At 38.8% G+C, this 18636-nt stretch overlaps 1 protein-coding gene across 5 annotated transcripts in view; it reads right to left on the bottom strand.

Annotated features, from left to right (window-relative positions):
* Positions 1 to 18636, bottom strand: part of LOC127851186 (uncharacterized) — a 162786-nt gene that overhangs the window by 70330 nt on the left and 73820 nt on the right. For 3 of the 5 annotated variants that reach the window (XR_008035684.1, XR_008035685.1, XM_052384815.1), the window contains exons 1-2: positions 7217 to 7372; positions 5473 to 5566 (exon numbers count right to left, since the gene is read on the bottom strand). Coding sequence is in view for 3 of the 5 variants with exons in the window: in XM_052384815.1 (XP_052240775.1) it covers positions 5473 to 5556 (84 nt within the window). In the remaining 2 variants the exon portion in view is untranslated. Of the gene's footprint in view, positions 1 to 5472; positions 5567 to 7216; positions 7373 to 18636 lie in introns of those variants that run through there. The other 2 variants (XM_052384817.1, XM_052384816.1) reach the window with 1 other exon arrangement.

Genomic DNA, 18636 nt, shown 5'->3' on the forward strand with positions numbered 1-18636 from the left:
TGTAGTGACGTTAAATACAGTTCCGTGCGTTCCTACTACTAACGCCAATATGACCATACGATTTACACGAAATTCAGTAATAACTCATTTGAAAGTTGTGCTCAGTTATAAAAACAGTTTTAGTATAGTTTATTAAAATTCTAAATCATACCTATTGTGTTATGTTCCTGAAACAGGATTAAGGAAACCATAACATACATAAAATTCCGTAATGAATCCACACCTGAACCCTTACGGTCGTGCTTGCACATAAATCCAGTGAGAAAATTATTTAATAACTTCAATGTGGTATACAGCATGTGGTTTGTTGTTTTCTATCAAGGTTAGAGTTTCGTTTGAGAACTGCAAAACTGTAATCAAGTTAACACAAATTCCCTGCGTACCTAATCGCATGTGATTACTGTACATAGCGCTGTGTCTGGCATCGCTTTCAATTCATCCCTTACCCGTGAGAGACGACTGTGCAGGCTGCTGTGGCTGCGAACCCTTTCAGTCCCGGACTTACCTGAGAGTGTCGACTGTACAGGTTGCTGTGTATGGGAACGCTTTCAGTCTTACTTAATGACATACCTGAGAGTGACCGCTGTACAGACTGCTTTGTCTTGGAATACGTCTTTATTTATCAAAATCAACATATATTTGCTGCGTATGCATTTTTTTCAGACCGCTCTACAAATTATACATGCGTCAAACACGTATTTTAAAATGCCGTATGATAAGCAAAATGGCACGCGTTCATTCGGTACATTGATTTTAAGGGAAACTTGAAGAAAAGAGGAACCGAACGGATATCAATAAGTTAAATGACCAACATATGTTAACATACTTGAATGTTGTGGTCAGGATAGGTTTGCTATGAGATGCACAAAGTGAGTTTCCGCATTAATTTTCTTATTTAATGCATACAAAGTGGTTTGCGCTGATAAAACAGCTAGCGTTGCACTTTATATTTGAGCAATATGGTTCCCATTTAACACTATAAACTTAACTAGATTATTCCAGGGTCACATCAAGTAAAAATTGTCAATTTGCTATCAGTGCCTTTTTTAGTATTAAGGTCACAATATACTAATTCCATACCTTTTGTTATTTAATTTTACATATCCAACTGTAGTCAAGAATAAAGTAAACATTTTGAACGTAGGAATCCCCATATTATAACATGTTGTTGACGAGCATTCTATTAAGCTTAATGCATTTAAAACATAAGAAGAAAGATCATGAGGAGGAGAAGAAAGAATTTCATACGTTTCCAAGTTCGCTGTTTGTTCATGTTTTTACCAGAAGTTTTAAACTGATGTAATCCGCATTCGCGCACGTTTCCCTCTGTAGTTTCCAGTCTTAAAACATAACATTGATTTCTTAGTGAACATCAATACTTCCTCTTTACACAAGTCTACATTAAATAGCATACGAGTGGAGTTAATTGAACACATGTCTTCCAGTTTATCAATGTGTGTATACTTGCACATCTCAATTATTTAGTATAATGTTACTTATATTCTCTGAGTTACCCGTACCTAACGGCTTCACATGCCTAGGAACGCTTTCAGTCACTTACTAACAACTACTAAGTATTTTGCGTCTATTTAGAGAGTCGTGTAATCGGTTATCCGTAAGTGCTCTAGACTACTGTGTCTAGGAGCGCTTTCAGTCCCTGACTTACTTGTATGTGAAGGCTGCACAGACTACTGTGTCTAGGAGCGCTTTCAGTCCCTGACTTACCCGTATGTGAAGGTTGCACAGGCTTCTGTGTCTAGGAGCGCTTTCAGTCCCTGACTTACTCGTTCGTAAAGGCTGCACAGGCTACTGTGTATAGGAGTGCCTTTAGTCCCTGACTTACACGTATGTGAAGGTTGCACAGGCTACTTTGTCTAGGAGTGCTTTCAGTCCCTGACTTAACCGTACGTGTTACTTACATTCTCTGAGTTACCCGTACCTAATGGATTCACGTGCCTCTGTGTCTAGGAACGCTTTCAGTCACTAACTAACTACTATTTTGCGTATATTTAGAGAGTAGTGTCTGGAAACGCGTTTAGTCCTTGACTTACCCGAATCTGACGGCTGGACAGGCTGCTGTGCCTAGGAGCGCGTTAAGTCCTAGACAATCCCGTATACGACGGATGCACTGGCTGCTGTGTCTACGAGCGCTTTAAGTCCCTGACTAACCGAAAAGGCTGCAAAGGTTGTATTGTCTAGGAGTGCTTTCATTCCTTTACTTACCGGTACGTGACGGTTGAACCAGCTTATGTGTGTAAGAGCGATTTAAGTCCGTTACTTACCTTAATATGAAGGTTGCACAGGCTTCTGTTTCTAGGAGCGGTTTCAGTCAATTACTTACCCGTATGTGAAGGCTGCACAAGTTGCTGTGCCTGGGAGCGCTTTCGGTCCCTGACTTACCCGTATGTGAAGGCTGCACAGGCTGCGGTGTCTTAAAGTGCTTTCAGACCCTGACTTACCCGTTCGTGAATGTTTCACAGGCCGCTAAGAGTGCTTTCAGTCCCTGACTTATCCGTAGGTTAAGGCTGCCACAAGCTACTGTGTCGAGGAGTTATTTAAGTCCCTGATGTACCCGAACGTGAAGTTTGCACATGCTGCTAGAAGCGATTTTAGTCCCTGACTTACTCGTACGTGAAGGTTGCACAGACTACTGTGTCTAGAAGCACTTTACATCCATTACTTATCCGTAGGTGAGGGTTAAACAGGCTGCTAGGAGCGCTTTCAGTCCCTGACTTACCCGTATGTGAAGGTTGCACAGACTATTGTGTCTAGGAGCGATTTCAGTCTCTGACATACCCGTACGTGAAGGCTGCACAGGCAACTGTGTCTAGGAGCGCTTTTATTCTCTGACTTACCCGTACGTGAAGGCTGCACAGGCTACTGTGTCTAGGAGTGCTTTCAGTCCCTGACTTACCCGTATGTGAAGGTTGCACAGGTTACTGTGTCTAGGAGCGCTTTCAGTCCCTGACTTACCCGTACGTGAAGGCTGCACAGACTACTGTGTCTAGGAGCGCTTTCAGTCTCTGACATACCCGTATGCGAAGGCTGCACAGACAGACTACTGTGTCTAGGAGCGCTTTGAGTCCCTGACTTACCCGTACGTGAAGGCTGCACAGACTACTGTGTCTAGGAGCGCTTTCAGTCTCTGACATACTCGTACGTGAAGGCTGCACAGGCTACTGTGTCTAGGAGCGCTTTCATTCCCTGACTTACCCGTACGTAAAGGCTGCACAGACTACTGTGTCTAGGAGCGCTTTCAGTCTCTGACTAACCCGTTCGTGAATGTTTCACAGGCCGCTAAAAGTGCTTTCAGTCCCTGACTTATCCGCAGGTTAAGGCTGCCACAAGCTACTGTGTCGAGGAGTGTTTTAAGTCTCTGATATACCCGAACGTGAAGGTTGCACATACTGCTAGGAGCGTTTTTAGTCCCTGACTTACTCGTACGTGAAGGTTGCACAGACTACTGTGTCTAGTATTGCTTTCAGTCCCTGACTTACCGGTATGTGAAGGTTGCACAGGCTACTGTGTCTAGGAGTGCTTTCAATCCCTGACTTACTCGTATGTGAAGGCTGCACAGGCTGCGGTGTCTTAAAGTGCTTTCAGACCCTGACTAACCCGTTCGTGAATGTTTCACAGGCCGCTAAGAGTGCTTTCAGTCCCTGACTTATCCTTTGGTTAAGGCTGCCACAAGCTACTGTGTCGAGGAGTGTTTTAAGTCCCTGATGTACCTGAACGTGAAGGTTGCACATGCTGCTAGAAGCGCTTTGAGTCCCTGACTTACCCGTATGTGACGGTTGCACAGGCTACTGTGTCTAGGAGCGCTTTCAGTCCCTGACTTACCGGTATGTGAAGGTTGCACAGGCTACTGTGTCTAGGAGTGTTTTAAGTCCCTGATGTACCCGAACGTGAAGGTTGCACTGGCTGCTAGAAGCGCTTTGAGTCCCTGACTTACTCGTACGTGACGGTTGCACAGGCTACTGTGTCTAGGAGCGCTTTCAGTCCCTGACTTACCTGTACGTGAAGGGTGCACAGGCTGCCAAGAACGCTTATAGTTCTTGACTTATCCGAACGTGACGGTTGCACAGGCTACTGTGTATAAGAGTGCGTTCAGTTCCTGACTTACCCGTATGTGAAGGTTGTTCGGGCTGCTAAACGCGCTTTCACTCTCTGGCTTACCTGTATGTAAAAGTTCCTGACTTACCCGTACGTGAAGGTTGCACTTGCTGCAAGAAGCGCTTCAGTCACTGACTTACCCGTATGTGAAGCTTGCACAGGCTAATGTGTCTATGAGTGCTTACAGTCCCTGACCTACCCTACTTGAAGGTTGCACCGACTGCTAGGAACGCTTGGAGTCCCTGACTTACCCGTATGTGAAGGTTGCACAGGCTACTGTGTCTAGGAGCGCTTTCAGTCCCTGACTTACCCGTATGTGAAGGTTGCACAGGCTACTGTGTCTATGAGTGTTTTCAATCCCTGACTTACCCGTATGTGGAGGTTGCACTGGCTGCAAAGAGCTCTTTCATTCCCTGACTTACCCGTACGTGAAGGTTTCACAGGCTACTGTGTCTATGAGTGTTTTCAGTCCCTGACTTACCCAAACGTGAAGGTTGCACTGGCTGCTAGGAGCGCTTCAATCACTGACTAACCCGTGCGTGACGGTTGCAGAGGCTACTGTGTCTAGGAGTGCTATTAGTCCCTGACCTACCCGTACGTGAAGGTTGCACTTGCTGCTAGGAGCGCTTTCAGTCACTGACTAACCCGTATGTAAAGTTTGCACTGGCTGCTAAAGCGCGCTTCATTCGCTGATTTACCCGTACGTGAATGTTGCACATGCTACTGTGTCTAGGAGTGCTTTCAGTGTCATAACGTGAAGGCTGTGAGCGTGTTCAATCCCTAACTTTCCCGTACGTGAAGCCTGCACAGGCTGCTAGGAGCGCTTTCAGTTTTTGACTTACCCGTACGTAAAGGATGCACAGGCCACTGTGTCTAGGTAGTGCTTTCAGTTACTTACTCACCCGTACGTGAATGTTGCAAAGGCTGCTAGGAGCGCTTTCAGTCCCTTACTTACCTGTAGGTGAAAGCTGCACAAGCTACTGTGTATAGGAACGCTTTCAGTCCCTGACTTATGCGTACATTAAAGTTGCACAGGCTACTGTGTCTAGTATTGCTTTCAGTCCCTTACTTGCCAGTACATGAAGGTTGCATAGCCTACTGTGTTTATTAGCGCTTTCAGTCTCTGACTAGCCCGTACTTGAAGGTTGCACAGGCTGATAGGAGCGTTTTCAGTTCCTGCTATGTATTATGTTGCATCTGTATTGAGAGATGAGTCTAAAAGTGCTTTCATTCTCTGATTTACCCGCGAGATGACTGTACAGGCTGATGTGGACTGGAACACTTTCATTCCAATGCTTACCCGTGAGAAACGGCCGTACAGGTTGTTGTATCTTTGGGCGCTTTCAGCCCCTGTCTAACCTGAGAGTGACGACTGTACAGGCTGCTGTGTCCTGGAACGCTTTCAGTCTGTGATGTGGCTCGACCCATGCCTCCTTCTGCCATTTTCAGTCGGCTGTGTGTGCATAATTGTATTCAAACATTTTATTACAATGAAAAGACAAGAGAGCTGACATGTTAGCCCGACTACTCAATTTCGTAAGATATAAAATATAGCCCTAACCCAACATATTAATATCGGCCTTATGCAATTGTGGTTATGTGTGAAAGGATCCAAATGTTCGCGAAATAGTCGATAGAGCCGTATTAGTGCGTTCAATTCCTACACAATAAATACATGGGATCCCCAGTAGGTTTTGTATTTTTGAATTTTAGGCGTGTCCAAACCTGATTAGGCCACAATTAAAATATTGTTGGTTTGCCCTTAACCGACCCTATATTTTACAGGTGGGTAGGTAGGTAGGAAAATTATTTTATTTTATTTTAGAAATTATATTTTAAATACACTAATAGTCTATGAATATTTATAACACTGGTATTAAAGCACTGTTGCAGTGTAAGAAGTCCTATGTAGCTTAACCATATCTTGTTTGCTGTTTTCTTGCATATATTAATATCAAATGCATGCTTGTGTGTTATTACATCAAATATGTGTTCAATAAATGATGTTAATTGCTCTGAATGTAAATACAATTTCTACAATAAGGAAAACATCAATACCACTTATTGTAACAAGATATTTATAAATTATGATATGCCAATGTAATTGTATCAACTATCATGCATGGGTTTTGGTTACTTCGGTTTGCAGTAAGTATAAAACAAATTAAAATCAGTTTTCACTTAAATGAATGAATGAACAGTAAAGCAAACCGTTTAAGAAGCTATAGAAATCAATTGACTGACTGTGACAACCAAATTTAAACAGAATTAATCGTTTCAATTTTTCATCTAAGTTCTAACTTCAGGTTAAAAGCGAAAGTAGATTAACATGTGCAAATATTTACTTCATTTGAAGACTGTTATCCATTTCAATCTGAAATCTTCCGTTAAATAATAATAAAAACAAAATGTTCAAAGCACAAGAGATGCTGTGCTTTTAATTTGTATAGATCGGATTCACAATTGAACAGAAGTTTACATGTTGACCTTCATTGAAGATTAACACTGTCCGCCATTTTCATGATTTTGATTGTTTTGACAGGAAGCGAAAATCTCTTCTATTTCCTGTGCAAAACACTTTTAAAAGCTCGTAAATTAATTTCTTTTTACTGAAAATAGTTATACAATTTATGTTTAAACCATATGTGATATGAAACCATGCATGACATGTCTTTAAAAAATAATTTTGAAATCGGAACCACATTTACTTTATTGTTTTAAACAAAATGGCGGACTAAGTTGACAGTTTATAGACGTTTGCATAACTGCGCACCTCCTATTATTCCAAAAAAGACATAGTATATGTCATTCACAGCTGTTAATAATGACTCCTTACACTTCCCATATACATTTGGTTTAAAATCATGAACGCCTAATTACAACAACCAGTTTTGAAAAAAGGTCGCACATAATTCCTTTACAACAATAATTGTTGTGCAGACACCTTGTTTAAACAGAAGATTACTCCACGTAAAAACAGTCATTTAATGAGCGAACGCATGCAATCATCATTAAGTCCATATATAATTAAGAGCGGTGTATGCACATATTCGTTATTGAACATATTCCTCTTAATTAAGCACAATATATTTAAAGAACATACTTTGTTCTCGTCGATGATAGAAGCTTGTCACCGTTCGCCAACCAATTTAACTCCTCTGCACTTAACCTACTGCAAGATGGCTAAACTTGTCGAACGTTCGCACGTACACCACTTTGACGGTTGTGATTGGTGGAATGTTTAAGACTTCCTAGTCAAAGATCCTAGTAACAAGTGGGCTGTAAGCGAAATAAACAATACAGTCTTGTGCGTTCCGGCCGATGTACCATTTACGCTCTTAGTCTTAGTTGAAATGACAAGTGATACTTGAAAAAAATGCGATTGCTATAAAGCGGCCCGTACATGTGTAGAAACCGCGCTCTATGAAACGGTTTTATTGAATGTGCGTGAAGTGTCGTCCCAGATTAGCTTGTGCGGTACCCTTCGTATGTGTTTAAATGCCTGTAATTTAGTATGTGTTTGAATAGATTTTAACAGAATTAAGTTGTGATTACAGATTTTCAAGTTATAATGTTAAACGAAAATTTGCACATTCATCATACTTTTCATTCTTTTCGTCTTTATTTTAAAATATGTGTTTAAAAGCGGGTGTTGTTTAATGTACATAAGCTTTTTGCACAAAATGAAATTGATATCTACCTATGGGTTTGTGTGGGTTTGTGTTCAAGAGTGCAGTAATTTTTATGGAATGAATATTGGGTATAAGGATAATTTATAGAATGTAAAGAACTTAAAAAGCCGATTCAAATGAAAGTATATGCTATATATTTTATACGGGTTCTAAGATATCACATTGCACTGAAACATTTTACTGTGAGTGCTTCAAACTTTTCATTCACTTGGTGACTTTTATTAAAATTTGTAAGCAAACAAAAAAAAACAATTTCACTATTTAAGTAAAAAAACGACGCGACTTTTCCCAATCTGAAAGGCCCCGGCCCTGTTCTCGAAATGGTGAAGAATTAAAAAAAAACATTTCTAACTTAGCCAAGTGCCTTGCGGAAGTAAGTAAACGATGGACAATTTAAGAAACATATAGTTTGTTAAAATGAAAGCAATTTAAAAGATGTGTGTTTCCATACTGCTCGTCGGGTCCAAGAAATATATCCATATCATCCCAAAAAATTAAATGCTGCAAGCTATAGATCCCGCAATTACGTATTTGCTGAGTGTTCTTAGTATGTCATTTGCGAGTTTTAATTTGGGTAAATACATTCATATTGAACTGTTCAGTACGACTAAAGATATAGTCAAACATAAACATTTTCGTGTAAATAGAAATAAGTGCGAATACTTTGTTAGCGGTGTAAGGGCCTCAGCAAAAATATATGTAAGTAAAAATAAATAGTTTGTACATGAAGAAACATCTGTTTGGACTCCGGACCATTTTAAAGGGACCTGTTCACGTTTTGATAAATTGAAGAAAAAAAAGAAACATAAAATGTTTCAGATTTGGAAATGTTCGTTGTAGTTTTTTTTTAAGAAAACAGTAATACGAGAGTTGCCTTCAAAATGAACAAAAGGAATCCGTGTTTTGTCAAGTACATCCACGGTTTTCTCGAACCATTGTTGTGTTAGCAGATATGTTAAATACTATACCTCAATGAATACGCAATTTGTCAATATTATTCAACATGCATTATAAGAACATTAATGAAGCTGTGAAGGGCATTGTTTTAGGCTTTTTGAGATGCAAATGCAGTTACAGAAGCATTCAAATGAACTAAAATGATGGACCATGCTATTTCTTGTGGAAGTATTCGAAATATTCGACATGCCGCTACTGTATAGCGCAGAACAACGCCTGGTGGTGCTACACATTCAACTTCAAGTAGACGTCCATATAAGGTCACGCCTGACGTCGTATGCAAAATTCGCCGGCGGATCTCTAAAATCAATCCGCCGACCCAGAGAAAAAAGGCACTGGACACAGGAATGTTCAAGGGAACAGTATACTACATCATAAGCCATGTTGTGAAAGCAAAACTACGGAAGAAGTTCAAGTCTAATCAGCTCAACATGGCACAGATTCAGAAGCGCAGGGCCAGGTCTTGGAAGCTATATATCTAAAGCTTAAATGTGGCAAGTGGAGAGATTTTGTTACATCTGACGAGCGATGTTTTATCTTGGTGGAAGTTATGGAAGAAGAAGACTATGTTATGTCAGAATGGGAGAAAACGTTGGCGATAAACTGAAGTTTGTAAAACGTGATGCGTTTGCCCGTGGCTTCATGGCGTGTGCTGCTTTATCGTCCAGAGGTAAATCAGTGATCAGAATAATTCCCAAAGGGACCAAGGTAAACTCAGAATACTATATCAATAAAGTTCTGAAACAATTTATACGAAAGGATGTACCGAGTCTCTTTCCGGTGGATAAACACGTAATGACTTTCCATCAGGAAAGTGCATCTAGCCACAATTTTAAACACTGTTTTCTAAAAAAAATATCAAAACATTAAGTTCATAACACCCGAAGAATGGACTTAAGTCTCTAGATGCGGCCCAAATGGATTTTGGTATATGGGGATACTAAAAAGACGCTTACAGAATCGAAACGTAAACTCACTTTCTGGTCTAAAAAGAGCTCTGAAGGACGAATGGCACAAATTGGAACAAACAACCATCAACTAGACGTTGAAATCTTGGCCAAAGCGTTGCAAGATAAGTTACAATTGCCATGAATCTCATATTGAGCATTTGTTGCAAAAAAATGTATTTAGATTATAAATTATTTATATTTTTGTTTTGTTCGTCATGAAATTGGGCACCTCTCGTACTGAACATTTATGATGCCCTTAAATATCTATTATATGCATCTTTTGGCGATTTAAAAACCTGAAATTTATAAAGAGTTGCACACGCGATACGATTGAATAATTTGGAAAGTTGAATTGATATCGTTATATTTTGTGACATTACGAGGAATGCTTATACAAAGTATAAAATATGTCATGAACTATATCAGCATGGATGAAGGGGTGGTTAAAGCGCTAGACGTTTACTCCAAGTGTCAGTGGTTCGGGTCCAGGTAAGGATTTTTGTTTTATACTGGAGCTCTTTAGTTCCGATGTTTACATTTATCAATTTAAAGCATTTAATTACAAACTTCAAACCAGGTCAAAAATCAGTAAACAAGCCCCTTTAATATATACAGATTTATCATATCCGTTTTATGCGGCGGCCACTAAAAAACGGAAACCGTCGCTTACTGAAACAATAACAACATTATTGTCCTTAATTCATGATTCACTGACTCACTGTTCTTTTTCCACGAATGGTGTATTTTTAGTTTGGTTTCGGAATAGTTTGCAGAGGGAAAAACTGCACGATGCTGAGTGTTTATATCGTTACTCAATCAAAGTACTGACAGTACTGGTGTGACGATGCTTTTGAGAGGATGGATATAAAAGCATCAAGTTAAGTTTATCTACATCACCACAATCACCACAATTGTGTATGTTGGTACGAAAAAAAAATTTGGTACAAAAAATTTGCGAAAAAAATTTGGGTATGAAAACAAATTTGGGTACGAAAAAATATTTAGGAACCAAAAAATTGGGACCGAAACAATTTTGGGTACGAACAAAAAAATTGGGGATGAAAAAAAAAATTGGGTACGAAAAAAAAATTGGGTACGAAAAAAAATTGGGTACGAACAATTTAGGTTAGGAAAATAATTGGGGGAACGGGAAAGAAGTACCTGTGGGGAACTTGACCCACACTCGCATATTTTCGGCCCTTTCCGTCAAATATCAGATAAGTTCCTCGAAGGCAATAGTATGAATACACATTTCGGAAGCGGTAATGCGGTCCTACCTACGCGCGTCAAAATGTAAGCGAAATATGTACACAAGTCTGTCAGGAATTATTGAATTAACGCAGAAAATCGTGTATTGATGTAAGTTTTTTGAAGAAATGTGCAGAAAATATATTAAACAAGAGCTGTGTTTGTGAAACACAATGCCCCCTGCTGCGCAGCTTTGAACCCATATATTTTACCTTTGACCTTGAACGGCCACCGGAAAAACTTTGCGAAACCGAAATTTCGCAAACTTAAGTACCCTTTTTCTTGAAGGTTTGCTTATTTGTGATAAAGTTTAAGATAAAAGTCTAACTTGTGATTAATAATTGGTTATTTTTGCTTGTTAAATGCGTTTTCTTCACTATGAACTTTATTTGCAAAGTTGGGGTTCCCATGGGATTTTTGTAATATCCCATGGGATTTTTCATTATCCCATGGGAATTTTGGTTTCTCCCATGGGATTTTTCTCCAGCTTTTTTTATGGGAGAAAAAATCCCATGGGATTTTCAAAAACATAAAACACGTTCGTTTGTGCTTAGTTATCGATTTTAAGCATTGTTTAAGCATTTGTGCATATTTTCGTTCAATTTACTTTGATAGAAAAAAAATCCCATTTTTTTATGGGAAAAAAAAATCCCATGGGATTTTTTTCTGATTTTTAGAGATTTATTCATGTAACCTTCAGAAACACTACCTTTTAACAAATGATGAGCATTTCTCGCGATTTCATCGCGTTAAATCGTGTTTTAAAATAATAAAAAAATCCCATGGGATTTTTTTCCCATGGGATTTTTTTGTCCCATGGGATTTTTTTTCCCATGGGATTTTTTTTTTCCAATGGGATTTTTTTTAAGGTATAAGTTTCTAAAAGCTATATAATAATAATAATTATAATAATAATAATACTAATAATAATAATAATAATAATAATAATAATAATAATAATAATAATAATAATCGTGCTCAATGATGAATTTGTACTTTTAAGCGACTAACATTTTTATTCGAGCCGATCGTCGAGTCCGAATGGTGAGTATAAGAGCATTTTACCAGTACAAATAAATCACACTTGTGAAGAGAACGCTACCGTACTATAAAATAATCTTGATAATAAGTCATATCATTTCTCGACAGAAAATGAAAACAGTATCCATATTGATGTCAGCAATGTCCCCTGCTATGATAAATATTGACAAAATGAAAAACCTTGACAATAATTCCGTGTCGAATACGCATTAGATTATAGCAATCAAATTCATATAAGCATTGATAAGATAATATGCGAAAATGGGTCTTATGTCAAATACGGCAAGCGTAGCTCCATTCCATAATGTCCGGTATTAAGTCACGTCAAGTTTCGTGGTCGAATTATAGCATAATAATCATTTTCACATTACGCGAATCATTTGAGTTTCCCTACATATATTGTGTTAAAATTTATGTTACACTAATGTGCGAAAAGGGGATTTCGGTAATTCTACATTCGCCCGCCTAGTACCGAAATCCCCATATTTACGCCTTAAAGGGTCAATAGGTCATCGGTATGAATGGTTTTTGACTTCACATGAATGTTAAGGTGCAAAAAAATGATATTAATTTTAATTATTAAGCACTCTTGACAGCATTAAGTTGCCTCTCAGTGGGGATTTCGGTAATTCTACACTAGAACTTAAACGCGCGCCGGTACCGAAATCCTGCTGTGCAAACTTTCAAGTGTCAACAAAATTATTATAGTGTTTTTTTTTCATTAGCAACAAGTGACATGTATTATCTCCCATTCGGTTACTTCTTTTGGAAAATAATTAGCGGGGATTTCGGTACTGCTACATTCGTACGCCCAGAGCCGAAATCACCCATGTTTACGCCAATCCCCCATATTACGCCTTAAAGGGTCTATATGTCATTATGTTTGGGTTTTGGCTTTGCATTAATGCTGATTTGTACACAATCATATTAGTGTTAATCATTTAAACACTCTTATCAGAATATTTTTTCCATTATTAAATAGTTTATTAATGTGAAAAATGTGTAAACGAATGTAAAAAGGTAAAATGTACATTTAAAACATTGGTTACACAAAAGTATATGTAAATATAACATGACATAGTAATAATAAGTCTTCAGAAAGTATTTTCCAAACAAATCTGATGAAACAAATGATATCGTACTACCTTATTTACAATATGCTATACACTTTTGCAATTTAGTTATCAATGTTTAATCAAAGCATAAATCAGGATAATATGTTGCCTCTTAGCGGGGATTTCGGTAATTCTTAACAAGCACATAAACCCGCGCCGGTACCGAAATCCCCGCTGTACAAACCTTCAAGTGTAAAAATATACTGATTTAGGTTTAAATAAAGGGAACAATAGTATTTTTGGCCACCAAAAAGCACTTCCGCGTCAACAAAACGATTGAAATTATGTCAGAAACCCAGCTTTTCATTGTATATATTGCAATACACCATCGGCCGCCGAGAGCGGAATACTGCGCTTGGCCGCTAAACAATGTGGATTGCATCAAATTAAATGTCAATTTTCGATTGTATTACAAAAATAAACACTGCCTTTTTATAAATATGTCAAGCACGTACACTTAACAAAAAAATCGATATATCTTTATGTAATGTAGAAAAGTAAAGCGCTTTATATATAACAATGTTTTATAATGTCTCTCTGGTTGAGAAAAAAAACTAAACAAAACCATGTAGAACATATATGTTTTCATAATTAAAAAAAAATATTTAATGATGCACGTGATGTTTTATAATTGATATACGTTCACGTGTCATTGAACGAGTTAAGGGAGAGATGCGAATTAAATTACACATAATTAAAAAATGATACTATACTGTCAGCTTGATTTATAAATTGTGTTCCATCGCGCCAATATATTCATTGTTCCATGAAATTGTGTATAAAAGCAAAACGATTGAAATTATGTCAGAAATATTGCTTTTCACATGAAATGATCTTTAACACTTTATTTATTCCAATCAGGTAAATAACAAATACAATAATAGGGGAAGTCTATACTGTGTATTAGAAACTTATTGTGGTGATCCCTATCTTATCCGCTCAATACACATCCACCTGGCTACTGTACAGAAAAAATTAGATTTACTTCCAAAATAACTGATTTCATTAATTGCTAACTTGTTGTCTACATTTTAAATTAACAACGATAATGGATCAACATCACCGTTGCACAATTATTAAGTTCACAGTAATCTGTACTTTAAATAGATAGCCTAATTAAAGACGGTGCTAATAAAGAACAAAGCGTGAATGTGGATATTAAGAAATTAGATCCTTTTTTGCATGACACTGGCAGTATATCATTTTATCTTATATAAATAAGCCACATTTAAGACATGGATAAAATTAAAATAAGACACATTTGCATCTTTCATTTCTTGAAAAAAATAAGCACGCAGTCACATATAAATAAGATACATTGAAGACACAGAAAAAAATATATAAGACACATTTGCATCTTTCACTAAATTTTCTTTAAAAAACATGTGAATCTGAAGAAAAACATTTATTACTGACACATTATTCTAAAAGTCGACTGACAACTTAAGTTCAAAGAGGGATTTACAATTAAATAAGATCAATTTTCGCATGATGCTGGTTGTAGAGCAAGCAATACATTTCTTACTGACACATTATTCTAAAAGTCGACAGGCAACATAAATTCAAAGAGGGAACCACAATTAAATAAGATCAATTTTCGCATGATACTGGTTGTATAGCAAGTAGTCACATATTAATTACAGCTTGCATTAGTTGCAATAATTTTGTTAAGTGCGCGTGCTTCTGAACGTTGCGTTAAGCGAGAGTGTTGTCATTTTGTTAGTTTTGTATTTTGGTATTATGTATGATTATTGCTTGTTTTGAGTTTGAAATAAACGCTTTCTGGCAAATAAGCATCGTCTTAATTTTAATAAAAATAATGAACATTTGACATACAAAATGTCCAATAACATACCGGCAATAACATTATATATATGTTAATTTCTGTGCATGTTTATACCGAAATTATAGCCGACATCGGCAGTTAGGGAAATTTAGTGACACACTTTAACACATCAAACATGCATGATAGTTCTTTTTTCATATGATATTCCCCTGTGTCGGACCGTATTTGGTACAAAAACGAATATGTACAAGTTTGTACCATATTCGGCCGAATATGGTACAACTGTCTAATTGTACCATATACGTATCTGCAGTTTTGGGGTAAAATGCCTGACCGAATATGGTACAAACTTGTACCATATTCGGATGAAAAATGTACCACATTCGTTCCGAATATGATACACACTCATCATCGTAATCATCATCATCATCATCATCGTTATCTCATCATCATCATCATCATCATCATCATCATCATCATCATCATCATCATCATCATCACATCAATTATCAACACCCCAATGATCATCATCGTTGTTATCTTTACCAACACCACCATCATCATCACCATCAAAACCAACATCATCATATCCATTATCATGATCGTAATGGTGATCACAAAAGTTTTTTTTGTGATGATAATGACAGCGATGTTTTCGGTCGATAATGAGGATGTTGTGATGATGATGACGACGATGAGAATATCATCATCATCATCGGCCAATAAACATCGCCATCATCATCATCACAAATATTTTGTTATCATCATCATCATCATTATCATCATCGTCGGCCGATAAACATCGCCGTCATCATCATCTAAAAACTTATCATCATCATTATAACCATCATCATCGTCCGATAAACATCGCTGTCATCATCATCCCAAAACGTTTGTTATCATCATCATCATCATCATTATCATCATCATCATCATCATCACCACAATCATCAAACCCCAATCATCATAACCACTGTCATCATCATCACCACCACCATCATCATCACAATTTTTTTACCATCATCATCATCACAAATGTTTTGTCATCATCATCATCACATATTCATTTTACATTTTGTATTTTATAATTTGTTTCATTCAAGAGATTCAACAAACTTGTACTTTTTTCATTTATTGGTATACTGACAGGATTTTTCAAAGTAATATTGAAGAACATAGAACAGCATTTAAATTTTAATCCAACTGTAGCATTTTGACAAGACATAATATACATATATACATTCATTTTAGTAGCAGCCAAAATATCCCAAATGTGCTTCGTAAAAAGTTACCAGTAAATGAGCAAATGACAACAAATTTCCGGTAGAAGAACATAATCATCAATCACAAAAATAACATAACAGGTTTCCAAACACCGATATACATGTATATTTCACCTGTAATGTCTGTACATGACATCTATGATATCATACCAACCGATTCCACTAACACGCAAACGCAGCCATGCGTTTGCCCATTTTGGCCCCTTGATGATTTCTTTTATTGCCGAAATAAGACCGCTGTTTCTGCCCGCTCTTGTTAATAGGAAACGAACGCTAACAGGATTTCTGTTACTAGTATCTAGTCCAATATCCGGCCGAATGTAAATTCTAGGTGTTTGCAAACTCATTGACCTTATTAAATCTCTAAAGGGTTTGCCGACCTTCGCCAACACAAACTGGATTGACGGGTTTGATTGTATGCAGAACTTAAAAATTTCAACTTGAATGTGAAGTGGTAAAATCAGAAATGGAAAAGTCGTTCGCTTCTGTGCCCTCCTATTGTTTATCATATCTTGAAGCTCTTTCAGGGCTGAACACACAGAGACGTCACCGTTGTCGCCAGAGTCACCGTTGTCGCCGGAGTCACCGTTGTCGCCAGACGCAGCGTTGTCGCCGGAGTCACCGTTGTCGCCGGAGTCACCGTTGTCGCTGGAGTCACCGTTGTCGCCGGAGTCACCGTTGTCGCAAGAGTCACCGTTGTCGCCAGACGCAGCGTTGTCGCCAGATGCAGTGTTGTCGCCAGACGCAGCGTTGTCGCCGGAGTCACCGTTGTCGCCAGACGCAGCGTTGTCGCCGGAGTCACCGTTGTCGCCGGAGTCACCGTTGTCGCTGGAGTCACCGTTGTCGCCGGAGTCACCGTTGTCGCAAGAGTCACCGTTGTCGCCAGAGTCACCGTTGTCGCCGGAGTCACCGTTGTCGCCAGACGCAGCGTTGTCGCCGGAGTCACCGTTGTCGCCGGAGTCACCGTTGTCGCTGGAGTCACCGTTGTCGCCGGAGTCACCGTTGTCGCAAGAGTCACCGTTGTCGCCAGACGCAGCGTTGTCGCCAGATGCAGTGTTGTCGCCAGACGCAGCGTTGTCGCCGGAGTCACCGTTGTCGCCAGACGCAGCGTTGTCGCCGGAGTCACCGTTGTCGCCGGAGTCACCGTTGTCGCTGGAGTCACCGTTGTCGCCGGAGTCACCGTTGTCGCAAGAGTCACCGTTGTCGCCAGACGCAGCGTTGTCGCCAGATGCAGTGTTGTCGCCAGACGCAGCGGTGTCGCCGGAGTCACCGTTGTCGCCAGAGTCACCGTTGTCGCCAGACGCAGCGTTGTCGCCTGACGCAGCGTTGTCGCCAGACGCAGCGCTGTCGCCAGAGTCACCGTTGTCATACGACTGTTCTAAGCGTGATATTATGTCCTTGTACACGCGTTGATTGATACGGATACTAACGTAATGCATGCCAAATCCTTCTGGGAAATACCCCAATGCAATTGTTCCAACATCACCATCGAACTTTCCATCTGCTGACACAATTGATGAGTGTTCTAGTCCTCGGGTAGAAACTACCAGGCACTGCAAATTATATTCTCTCATAAGTGCAATGAGCGTGAGGTTGTCGCCGTATGTCCCATTCTTAGACATATTCTTAACGTATTCATCAAATGTTTCATCATAGACAAAAGTTTCATAGAAATATCTGTTTTCTACAATGTGATGGACTGCTTCCTTACGTAAAGCATCTACGTCTTTGTATATACCAATTTTACCAAGTTGATGCGATATAGCAGCAAATTGACAATTTCCATCCGGATTTGGGTCCATGGCAATATTCACCCCATCCAACAACTGCAGATTTTCATGGTGTGTTAAAACATGATAGTACTTAGTTCTGTGATTTTGTTTCTCTGAGCGGTTCTGTTTTAATGAATGTTTTTTAATTTTTCGTTGTTTCTCTAACGCAACAGTTAGGCTAGTCATGTTTTCGACCCCAACCGATTTGCTTACGAATCCAAGTTCGGGTTTGTTCGGTACTTGAAATGACACGATATAAACACCATTTCGTTTTACTTTTTCTACCTTGCCTTCGATAACATATCTTTTGGTTGGCACCCTGGATTTTCGAAAGGGATAGCGAATTAATACTGTCTCTCCTACTTTGTACTTGCTTGGGGAAGTTGCGTTTTTCAACAGCGACCTGTAAGCCTTTTTATTTGCTCGCCGTATGGTTTTCTTTATTTCACGAGAACTATGACGTTCTTTGGTAAAAACATGACTTCTTCCGTAGTAGGCTTCAAAGGGCGTGAGACCCCCAAGAACTCGTTTGAAACTTGTGTTTATGGCATAGGCTAAATCTTGAAGCCCTTCGACCCAGTTAAATCCACGTTTACTTTTTGTTGCAAATAGAATCTTGGCCTTTATAACACTGTTTGACCTTTCACACTTGCCCTGTGATTGAGGATGATACGGCCTA

The sequence above is a fragment of the Dreissena polymorpha genome, chromosome 11 (assembly GCF_020536995.1).
Source record: "Dreissena polymorpha isolate Duluth1 chromosome 11, UMN_Dpol_1.0, whole genome shotgun sequence".
Classification (NCBI taxonomy): Eukaryota; Metazoa; Mollusca; class Bivalvia; order Myida; family Dreissenidae; genus Dreissena; species Dreissena polymorpha.